At 37.0% G+C, this 12313-nt stretch overlaps 1 protein-coding gene across 1 annotated transcript in view; it reads right to left on the bottom strand.

The window, feature by feature from the left end:
* Positions 1-12313, bottom strand: part of LOC139690069 (uncharacterized) — a 146526-nt gene that overhangs the window by 119994 nt on the left and 14219 nt on the right. The window contains exons 15-22 of the mRNA XM_071587267.1: positions 5017-5323; positions 4393-4551; positions 3956-4258; positions 3167-3350; positions 1600-1756; positions 1288-1369; positions 474-657; positions 194-389 (exon numbers count right to left, since the gene is read on the bottom strand). Of these exons, the coding sequence (XP_071443368.1) occupies positions 194-389; positions 474-657; positions 1288-1369; positions 1600-1756; positions 3167-3350; positions 3956-4258; positions 4393-4551; positions 5017-5323 (1572 nt within the window). The remainder of the gene's footprint in view (positions 1-193; positions 390-473; positions 658-1287; positions 1370-1599; positions 1757-3166; positions 3351-3955; positions 4259-4392; positions 4552-5016; positions 5324-12313) is intronic.

Here is a 12313-nt window from a genome sequence, read left to right as displayed (position 1 = left end):
AATTGTTAGCGTTTTTATGTTTTATTTCAAAAGTCTATTTCATCTGGTTACTCCACTTTTCTTTAGTCCCGAAAACTCATTCACCGTAATGAAGAGTGCAGGCAATTTTCTTCCATCAATTGAAATATATTTTTCGGAAAGTTTGCCTGAATTTCAATATTATCTTTAATCTTAAAATAGAGAGACAGCTTACCCGATTCCTGTAAGTTGAAAATAATCCAGTCATCTCCCTTTTGTAGTTCCTTAATTACAAAAAGATCCTCTTTTTTGGACAGCCAAATAGAAGGTAGAGTCTTCGTGAAGTCCAGTGTAGACGCTGTGGTGAACGTTAGTGGCAACCACCACGTGATATTGTCATCCACGAACGCTTCCTCTAACACGAATCTCTCCTACGTTGTACATATTAAGAAAATGCTAACTGTTGAAACGGATTGAAAAAAAAATTCGTAAACATTTTAGACTCTACGACACACCTGTTTAATTTTAACCTGGTCACTCTCATTATTTCTCTGTACAGTGACAACAGGATATCCACTCTGAGTCGTCCACGAGTCCATGACTTCCATAACGTTAATGTGTTCTGGTAAAATACCATCGGCTTTAGACTCTGCATCCAGGGAACTAAAGAGTTGAATGTCACTTCCAGAATCGTACTGCCTGGAAAAGTGGGGGACAATTTATGTGTTACCTGTCAATTGAAAACATGGGAACCTCATAATTAATGTTAAATAGATCGCTGAATTCCATGCTCATGAAAAAAATACGACCAGTTGAATTAATATTTTATCGGATCATGTTAGGAATCAATACAAAAATATATGTTGTATCTCTCGAAGCAAAAATTAAGTTAACAAGTGCTTAAAGCATACAGACTGGCGTTCAGAAAAATTATCATTCTCATTCATATGTTTATTATTATTATTTAGTATAATATACCATTTTATCAGCCATATCTGATTACTTGTAAGCAAGCAGTAAGTGTTACGGTGCAAACGAAATTCAAGAACATGCAAAATTACTTTGGGCTAGGATTTTTAGTTTTTCAAACCGTTGATCATACAATGCTGATGCTTGAGGTCTTGAGACAAGAAAGCAATCTTATGTCAAATTCTTTGTTTTTGACTGATCTTTACTGAACTATAACGGATATATCAAAAATATTTTTCTCGAGGAAAGTCGACCTGCCGTTGAGAAAGGAGCATATTATTATAATTACTCATTCTTGCCAAAGATGAACTTTTTTAAATCACATTTGGGAAAAGTTTTGCTCCGAGAAGTCATGCTTACCTATTAGAAAGATAGCGCTGAAGTCCATGGAAGAACACATCTCTGGTGAGAAAATGTTCCATCATTCTTATAACCGATCCCGCTGTAAAAGAAAAAAAACATTGACGTAATTACTGACACAGTAAGACTTATCTTTAGTTTTGCCTTTCACAAATAAATTACCCAGGCTATTACGTTTGTCATAGTTACATGAATAAAAAGAGAAACCAGCCACAAAGTCTCTTTGATTAAAGGTTTTTAACTTCGCGAGCGAGCAAATGGTAATTGAAATAATCGAACTCTAAACTAGCATTACAATGCTAGATCACTTACCTTTGCTGTAGGAAATTTCATCAAAAACTGAGGAAATTTCACGGGGAGACGAGAAATCGAAAGTAATGGGATGCGTTGATCTAAAAGAGTCGACGAAAAATGCTTTGTGTTGATGCAGTATCACGAATTGCTCCATTAGCCTCCACGATGGCTCGATCTGAAACATCATTTTAATAGGATTGACAAAAAGGAGTAAAGGGAAGTCGTTCCATCCAGAAAGTCTCCCCGAACCCTATAATAAGCCTGTAAATGTGTTTGATAATTGAGGGGGCAGCTCACCTCTTGCGTGTCAAATTCGCACATTCGCGAATATGGAAAAGGCGAGTGTTATTTCTTTTCCCTTTACCTTAGGGCTTCTAACCAATTTTGGATGCTCAATGTCTCTTATTGCTGTAAGTCCACGTAAGTGGTTTGCTCATAATGAGCATTTTATTGAAAATTAATTTGTTCCACTCTTCACATTTCATAGGATTTTGATTTTGGATGGTGATTTGGAAAGAATACATTCGTTTGCAGTTTTGGAGAATATATTAACCAACATTTACTTCCTGAAATCCAACGTATACCCTGATGGCATGTAGAATATTGCTTCACTTTGGTAGTTGGCGTCCAGATTAAACCTCAGATTGTCCAGAGGATCCAATCCAATTTGAACCCTGCACCCTCGAGTCAGCAGCAAATCGCTCGCCCCACTAGAAATTCAAGCGGTTACCTAATTCCAGGGTTTAGTAGCCCACATTGCAGCCCATCCATTGATGCATGGAGTTGTTAGCATTCGTCAATGAAATTCAGAATGAGAAAGGGTTTTCAAAAATGGGAATGGGCACGGGAAACTTGTGTTGGTATAATGTATTTTTGGGAAGAAATATCTCGACTAATTATTTTAGGAGTGAGTTCAGGACTATCTGTGCTGCAAAACTAATGAATCTTTGACGTATTACTTTCAGGAATCTATTACTCTAACTTCTTATCTGTGGTCTGGCCGTTGGACGTATGTAAAGTCCGGCTACAAATAATCGTTTCGTCTGAAAACTGGAGTCCACTCACCCGCATAACATAAATACCTATTCTTGAAATCACATCTAATAACAAATCACGTTCATATAACCTAATTTATGCTATTATTTTGTATTTTGATGAGAACAAAATTCGCATTCAATGGGGCCTTATAGGGTATTTGGGATATTTGATTTATCCAGCGTACGTGACCTAATGACCACTTATAATGACCAGGTATATTTACCCAATTTACAAGCTAAATGGGTTTATTTACAAACGAAATAGTTTATTGTCACCAAGATTTTTCCCATGGTCCTTCAAATATAATTTTTTTGCAATTTAAATGTGTTGTAGTTAACTTTACCATTTAGCAATGGTATATTTTTGTAATTTGGCGCATTTCTAGTAATGTATGTATCTCAGCTACTAGATATGGAAAATGGTACTAAGTAACAATGTTAACCTCTTTAGGCATGTATTAAGGTACCATTTAATCAATGAACGGGAATCATAGCAGAAAATCTGCTAAGGATTTTGAATATTATACGTAACATCAGTTTAGGCTTACAAAATCTGCTGCAGCACACTCGAAAAATGTGGCGAAACCTTCATTCAACCACGTGAATTTCCACCATTCTGGGCTGACGAGATCTCCAAACCATTGATGGGCCAGTTCATGAGTGACAATGGTCGTGACGTGCTGCTTATTTAGCGGGGTTGACGTCCCATTCTCATAAAGGAGAGCCGTCTCTCTGGAATCCATGATGTTTGTGGACGATGGAGTTCAAAGGTTAATTTGAGATGGAGAGATTCGTATTAGTATTCCTGCCATCAATAGGTGACAAAATTTAAAAATTTTAAGGCACCTTATAAAATTGAAACATTTTTAGACAGAATTATTTGCATGAATTAAAGTTAAATCCTAATGAAGTTCATTTTAATACGCATTACATTCAGATGTTAGGCGAAAAACGTAGCCTGTGGTTTCACCTCGAAATCAGAGTCAAATATCGATAGAAGGATAATGAACACTTTAATGCAGAATTAATAAATACTATTTTCCATTAAATTTATTCTCACAATAGAACAATTATAAAACTATATTTTCAAAGCGTTCTCGGTAAAATCAAGTTATATTTGGAGTCAAATAAAAGCGCTTCACCCCATTGAGTGGTTGTAAAATCATTATAACACAGTTTTCCACTAAAAGTGGTGTTCTTTTCTTTAAATTTTTCTGTAAAATATTCTGTAATAACTTTATAAAAAGTAAAAGAGCCGAATTATATGCGTAAGTATACAATATTCAAATGAAATAAATTTAAGCTTATTTTTATGACACTAGAAATTATTATCTAACCGGAAGGTTACGAGTCCCCAATTCTCCATAGCACCGGCTTCAAAATCGGGAATACCGATCATATCCATTTTTGGCAAGGCATACTTGATTTTTGTGATGCTATACATAATATCCAAGACTTTTGGGCCCACAGCAAGACTGTAGTCAACTTGATCGATGGCGTCTCCTCTGGCCCAAACCGTGAACTCTTTTCCTTCAGCTTTCTTATATTTAAACCTGGAGACCACAAATGCGACCAAATACGTGGACATTTTCGGCGATTCAGCGTAGTGGTCCCAAACAAAGGTTTCTGGCAATTGAGGGCTGTAAAGGAAATATCAATAGAAAGTCCATTTAGTTGAACATCTAGGTGAATTAAATCATTTTTGCGCGTAAGTTTAGTACACACACCGCATGATCACGCGTAATGTTCTGGAATAAATAGATTCATTACTTACTCCTTCTCTGGGAGCCCTACTTGGTGCATATTACTCAAGGATGACATTTCCATGTCTCTTCCGATGCTTATTTTAAAATTTGCCTTTAGATGCGGTTCATCAAAGCAAGGAAAGGCTTTTCGGGCACTGGTAGCAGCAAACTGAGTGACTGCCATCCACCTAATTTCACACGGTAGGGAAAAATTTTAAATATTTGAAAATTCACCATCCGAGGAAATTAAGAATAAGATCCAAGCTACGCTTCACAACTTACTCGGTGAATTTTTTCTTAGTCTATATGGTTTTCTAAGTTGCGCTCACCACTTCATTTTATTTTATGAGTGTTGTGATAAATATTCAGTGAGCAGTTTGTGCAACTTTACCCAGATTTAGGGTTCAATATCCTTTGACGAAAAGTATATGTGAGGATTAAACTTTCACTTGGATATTTCATGAATCTGCTCTTCGCTCGCTGCAAATGGTTTCTCCAACCGAACAAGTTCTTAATTATGAGGATTAATTACTTAGATTGCAAGCGTTACAAAATTTATTAGACTTTATTTCATGTCACTACTTTAGAGTGCAAATAAAAATATTCGTGAATGATGGGCTCAATTAATATAAGATGTGATAGATCATACGTACTGAGTTCTGCCATTTTCGTCTTTGTAGGAACTTCTGTAAAATCCATTCAGGTCATCGTTCAGCTTCCCCGCGAACTTCATTGTTATCGTATAGGTCCGTCCCACAGACAGTGTCTTTTTCAAGTACAGCACGTGAAAGTCACGATCTTTCTCATGTGACACCTTCTCAATCTCCACTTCGGCTTCGGATCCATCTTCAATTACTTTCTCGTCTTCAATCGTCAATCTCTTCGCGTGCAAAGTCACATCATTACTTTCTTCATATACGCTAACTTTGATCTTCACCTCTCCCATGAATGTGAAATTGCCTTCATCGAAAAGAGGTATGATTCGTAGTTCATACGTTTCTGGTTTGATACCCTCTGGTAGCCTATAATAATTAACTGGGCTTTCTTTCCGTTCGATGTACGGAAATTCGTCTAATGCTAAATACGGTTCCGCAGTAATGTATAATTTGTCCTTATGAATTAGCGGAATGTTTCCATCAGTATTTTGAAGAAAATGACAGATAAGATATAATAGCGTCAGTCTGCACATTGTAGCATAAGTCATTCTTGTCTTCTCACCTTCAAAAAAAAAGTTTGAATCAGAAAATGAATGAAAATGCATGTAATTAGTATATTGCTATTAAATTGACAACATAATAACAGAAAGGACAACATACTTTTCCATAGAATTTTACTAGTGTGCGCATCGCGTTTCACCGTAATAAGGCATCACAAATTAGGTATGAATGATAACGCAACGTTGTAATGCTGTTCCTTCTATTATCATGCATATATACATTTGCACGATGTGCAGCCTATGTGTATAAAGCTTTTCATTTGCATTGTTAATTTGCGTATTAATATTTTTATTTCTTTTTAAATTATCCTCTTAAGCCTGAATGTAATCATTATGGGTACATTACTTTTCGATACTCTTAAATAATTAAATACCTGGAGTAATTTAGTCAATATTTGTTCGGAACCATATGATATGAATCCAATATAAAAGAATGCCAAACTGTATGTGTAAAATATAACAATCTTCTATCCTTATCGCCATCGATCGATCTAAATGTCATTAAATAATGCAAAGAATGGTAGAAAACTCGAAAATTCCACAATTCATATTTTATCAAGACGTGACTATGGTTTCGCTGCCGCTCATCATCATCAGGTGTTTAACGATATGGAATTTCTCCATGAAGAAATTCCACATAGCGAAGCCTGAGAAAGGCCGTACATCATTAAATAAACATGAAAATATAATAGGACAAGGTTAGTTTTCTCAGGGAACAGATTAAAGTGAAAAAGATTTCCTGTATTAATTATTAGAAAAAAATAATTGAATTCAAAGATGAAAAATCGGTCTTAAAATTGCGTCAAACTCATTTTAAATAAACTGAAGACCGGCCATTGAAATTTATTGCAATTTTCAAATGTACTTCGCATTAAAGCTCCCATGCTACTCTTCAAAAATAAATTACATAAAATTTTTAAAAATATCACCAAATTAGCTATATTAGCTAAATTTACTACATACTGATTAAATATAAGAAAGCTTACCTAATTTTATTTTGAGAAAAGAAAATTACAAATTTATCAAGGATCCCAGTTCAAATCAATGCAGCTTCGGCATTTTATACTGACTTCTTAATACTCTCTCATGAAAGAATCTTATATACCTACCTCTTAAATGGTCTGTCGTCCTAACAGATTGAGGAGCTAAAGTATTTGTAAATCTTATCTCACGGAAATATGTCACATTCTGTTCAAGTCTGTTTGTTCACCGGCGAAAAATGTTATAGTATCCGCATTGCCCCCTGGATTGAATAAATCTACCCGTGGCCCCATATTTTCCTCGGATTATGTCTTTTGATAACATTTTCTCTCGTTTCGACAGAGGCAGGTCAAAAATCTAGTGAGCACACAAGACATTTTTTTCTTAACTCATCCAATAAGATCAAGCGTCCACCGACCGAGAAAAGTCGTTATCTTTCAAAGAGGCGCATGAAAATCAGAAAATGAATATCCTTAGCAAATCATTAATAATATCAGCCAATTTGTTTCCCAATTTAACTAATTCTTGATAGTTGATAATGGGAATAAATTATCTTTTAAATTGTTTTCTTTATTAAATAGTCGAAGAAGATTTATCTGTAAAATTTACACACCCTGTCAGATTGAAAATTAATTTCTAATTAAATCATTTCCTTCATTAAATCAGGAGAAGAGTTATTCAAAAAAGTTCAACGCTTTTCTTTATTTAAATTCATTCACATAAATTTCATTTTACAACAGGTCTTGCTCATATCTTTTAAATTATTTTAAAAATGAATTTCTGATCCAAAGGGCCAAGCCTACCGAAGAGTATTGCTTAATTAGTTACTTCCACCCTATCACAAAATTAAACCGTCATGATTTCTAGCACCTTAAAGTACTATTTGAGGAAGATTCCCCGGGAAATTGTCATTTTATGTCTTCGAAAATAGTAATTTCCCTTTCTTATTCAAATTCAAGAGTTGATAAATCTATTATCTCGGCATTAGTAATCAAGTTAAGAAAAGAGCAATTACTAGTACAGTCTCTCGGAAAGCTATCGGCTTACTTATATTCGGCTACTTATCTGAATCAGAGAAGTGATATTCCTATTTACAATATGCCCAAACATATAACTTTACGAACTACATTATTTGTATTTGAACTTCAACGTTTTCAACATTGTACCGATATCCACCCTTTGTATCTCTGGGTGTCGTTATTTCCACTTGCTAAAAAAGCACAACAGATTAATTCAGGAACCCGATATTTTGTAAAATAGATTTGACAAAAAACATCACTATTTAATTTAAGAATTTTGACCACTCAAGAAAACAATAAATTATATAATGCGTTTCGGGAAAGCGTACTGATATCTCGTATTCAAATAAAATAAGGATAATTGGTGGAGACCATGGGGTGCGAGGAAAAAATGGGGTATGTTTTGTGTATAAGGAACTGTGTACACGTCGTCAGGGAAATGGGATGCTGCTCGTGCAATTCGTGGGAAAGATATTAATGGAGGAAAGAGGGATTGACGAGAAAGGAGAAGGAGAGACGAGGGGAGGTGGCCGGCTACTCTGGAATTCCAGTTTCCCTTCCTTTCAGCCTCCCTCGCTCCTCCAGAGTGTCGTACATCCATAAGCAAGAGAGGCCCATGCCTAAACACACGACCCGACTTCCTTTGTCGCTGAGGAGAGGGGACGCGAAAGAGAGGGCGAGGGAGAGAGTCCAGGGTTCTGGAGAATGAATTTACCGTGTGTAAGCAACGAAATACGTTATTTTGAGTGCGTTGCCATGGATGAGGTCGTGCCTGACTACTCAATGTCCTCCTTTCGACAGCGAACATTTGCCCCGCGCCCAGAGAAGTATTAAATCGTATTGCAAATAAATGAGCTGGAGGTTTGAGAAGTGGTGACCCGCTTAATACAGGTGTGAACCGATTGCATAATTGAAGAGTCTAACTGGCTGAGATAAATCCACAGTGCTGGTAAGAATTGATATTGAAGTGTACATTATTACCCAAGCAAATTATTTCCGAAATAGGTTAATGTTTAAACCTGAAGCTCGAGCACTCTCCTTTCATTATTTATGAAACTTTCCACAGAATTTAGAATGAGATTCCATCGGAGACCGAGGTGTACGAATACTTCCTTCCTCATTTCATTCTGGGGCCCTAACTCTCACTGGCGCACGTCCTCGAAGACGCCAGCCGTTCACGTTCAAATGTGTGTTCATGCATGCACACGAATATCTTGTAAATTCCAATCATATGTTGAATCTCCAATAACCACATAATTATGTTTTTTAAATATTTCAACGCCGACAAAACAAGTAAGAGTACGCGCAACCGCGAAAATTCACACACTCGTCGAACCACAACCACACTAACACAATATTATTATTATAGGAAATCTTCTGATTAAGGTAAGTTTTGGATGGGCAAAACTACCACATAAATACCTTGTCTCTCCCAGCAAAACAAAACCCAACATCTTACTCTACAACAAGCCCCTCTTCATCTCCGTATACTTCCTTCCTCCCTTCATTCCGTCCATTCCTCTCTATTCTCGCACCTTCCTCTCTTGCCTGACATTTCCCCCTCTACCACTGTCTTGAACATCCCATTGCCTCTCAATATGCTTTGCATTCACTTTTTCTGTCTCCTTTGGATTTCTCAAAACAATCCCCTTTCCTGCCCCACCATACCTAGCACTCCGTTTGTTTTCCTATCCGTCCACTTCACCTTCTCCATCCTTCACCACACCCACATTTTAAAAACTTCCAATCGACGATCGCCATCCTATTTCAATGACCATAGTTTCTGCGTGGTACATAACTAAGCTACCCCTTGGCTGACTGACAAATGAAAGCTAAATCATTTGTGTTACCATTTTCTTCACACATAAATTGAACAGTACAGATGTTGATGGAAATCCGTCTTAATCCTCTTCCTGAAACTGCCCTTTCGGATATTCCAGCCCTCACTTATGCCTGAGCAGTCTGAGACATGTACAGTTATAGGATGTCTTCTATCCCTCCAATCTAACCTTGTTTTCTGCAATGCAGTCATTTATTTTTCCCAATTCACTCTATCAAATATCTTTGCGAAATCTAAAAAACAACCAAAAACATCCTGATGATATTCTTTGTCTCTCTCTACTGTTGACCTCATAACTGCAATGACATATCCCCTTCCTGAATTATAATGATGATATCCTTAGTATTCATTTGCCTTGTTCTCTTTCCTCTTATTGAGGATCCAGAGGATTACATTAGCTATCTGCGAAACCAAACTTTTCGTTCCGTAGTCCTTACGTGATGTAGCCTTTACCATTTTTGGAATAGAAACTAACACTGATATGATGAGGCCTTCCGGCCGAATTCCACTCTCAATAATTCTAAGAATTAGTCCCTAAACACTTTCTCGCACCATTTACGTAGTGTAGTGGGTATGTTGTCTAAACCCAATGCTCTATTTGATTTCGATTCCCTTATCTCCTATCTATCTCGGAATCTATCGAAATCCAGGACCTAAGCCATCCCCATCAACGTCATATTCTCTCTCTTTGTCTAATCCCGCTGATATAATTTATTTATCACAGTTCCTCTCAATGGTTACCATATTGCTCCTCTTCCACCTCTCTTGGATCCTTTCTGTTTTAATTAAAATTTTTACTAACCCCCTAATTTTTAACATAGCTTTTCCCTTCTTGTTTCCTGACAGTGTTTTAATCTTCCTGTATGGCGCACCAATTTAATTCTACCTTTGAAACTTTCCATGCCTTCATACTGCGTCTTCCACCACGCTTGAGTCTATTTGCTACCCGCATAAATTTATTTTTCAATTCTTTATTCTCCCTCCTACCCAACTCTGAATTTACCTTCTTCAACTTCCTTTTGCTGCCTATCATCCTAATCATCTCGTCCGTAATCCATGGTTTCCTAGTCCTTTTTCTTTAAACAGCTCCCATAGTATCTTTCGCAGCTTTTGATATCCCGTTTATGATAAAATCCCATTTTTCCTCGATATTTCTTAGCTGCGTTTCTTCACGCATGATTTTCTCTACAGCCTGCTGATATTTCCACCTTGTCGATCCAGTTACTGCTTCCACATTGCATTTCCTAAAATCCTTCCCTGCCTAATTTTTTCAATCGGACGCTACATTCCATAGCTACTAAATTGTAATCAGAGTCAGCATCCGCTCCCGGGAAACTATAAATTGATCACGCTGTCCCTATGTCTGTGCCAAACCGTAATAATATATCTAACTTAAACCTTTCTGAGTTACGTGACATATTCCATGCATAGCTACAGCTTTTGTGGTGTCTAAAATAAGTATTGGTGATAATTAACTCTGTTATCCTGCAGAAATCTATTGCTTTCTCTCCGCACTCATTCCCTTTTCTTAAACCGTAGTCCCCCACCTCTTAACCATATTTTTCTTTGTCTATCTTTGCTTTTCAATCTCCCATCACTATCAAATTTTCCTTCCGAGAAATCGGCGATTTTATCCTCTAACTGATCATATACTCCATCGATTTCTTCCTCCCAATTGTTGCTTGATGATGGGGCGTATATGAGTTCTGAAATTCTTAACTCAATTGTAGAACAAGCGAAAGTGGAAGAAGCTCAGGAATAACCTAACAGGGACTCCAAAAATACAAATGAAAGATTGTTAAAAACAAAAAGTTATGAGGTGGTGGAAGAGCTCAAGTCGTGTCCAGGGGAGGACGGAAGCTGCTCACGCGTGCATGCACTTCCGTGGTTAGAGGAAAGTAAGGAAGTTGACAGATGAGCGAGAGAGAGTTCACATAAGACAGGGAGGCAAAATAGGGGAACGAATACCTGGAGACACTTTCAAGTGAAAGAGAACTAAGCGAGAATGAGATGGAGGAGGAGGAGCAAGTCAAGGGAAAGTAAGGTGCGATTACAACTTGAAGGACGAGTTCAACCTTGTGATTCATGTACTTATGGTAAAGAAAGCACCTGGAAGCTATGGAATCCAGGAAGAAATGATTAAGGCAGCTGGAGAGCTCACGCAGTCCACGTACAAGCTGGACTTCCAGATACACAAGATTGAAAAAATCCGCACTAGATCACTCAATATGCCTCAGTCCCCATCCCCAAGAAATGGATTAGTTTTGTCAGCGCAAACACCACCTAACACTCAATATTACATTTCATGCGCTTAAATTCTCGACATATGTCTTGCTCCGGAGAATTGAAGGTAGGATTGAAGAAGTATTATCGCGTGACCATTTCTGGTTTGGATGAGGTAGATCCACGGGAGGGGACATTACGGATTTAAACTGATTCAAAGAAGAGAATTAAGGATAAGCCAACATAATTGACAGCCGGACTAGGACAAGTCCTTCGATAATATACGCGAATCATGGAAAAGGCAGTTCTAAGTACAGTACAGTATTTCTAATGTAAATTCTTGGTCAACATGAGGCTCATTTAATTTCACCTACTCTAACACTGTTTGCTGAATATTATGTGAACATTCTTTTTATTTAGCGGCATTTGTGGTGTCGGAAACATTCAACTATCTCTATGTTTTGGTTCAGCGATTCATAAAACAAATTTTTCTTGCTAAAGGGTATCATGAAGTTTCGATCACTACTATGTCTGTGCTCTTCAAAGAAACAGGATAAAGGGCAATGCAGAAGTAAGTTTCGTTTCCTAAGGCGATGATTTTATTTTTACACAATATAGGTCAAATGAATAAGAGTTGTATAATTGTTACAATCATATTACATGAAATATTA

The sequence above is a fragment of the Hetaerina americana genome, unplaced genomic scaffold, assembly GCF_022747635.1.
Source record: "Hetaerina americana unplaced genomic scaffold, ioHetAmer1.1.p SCAF_3, whole genome shotgun sequence".
Classification (NCBI taxonomy): Eukaryota; Metazoa; Arthropoda; class Insecta; order Odonata; family Calopterygidae; genus Hetaerina; species Hetaerina americana.
The sequence above is the reverse complement of the archived record's forward strand: the minus strand, read 5'-3'. Positions and strand labels throughout refer to the sequence as shown.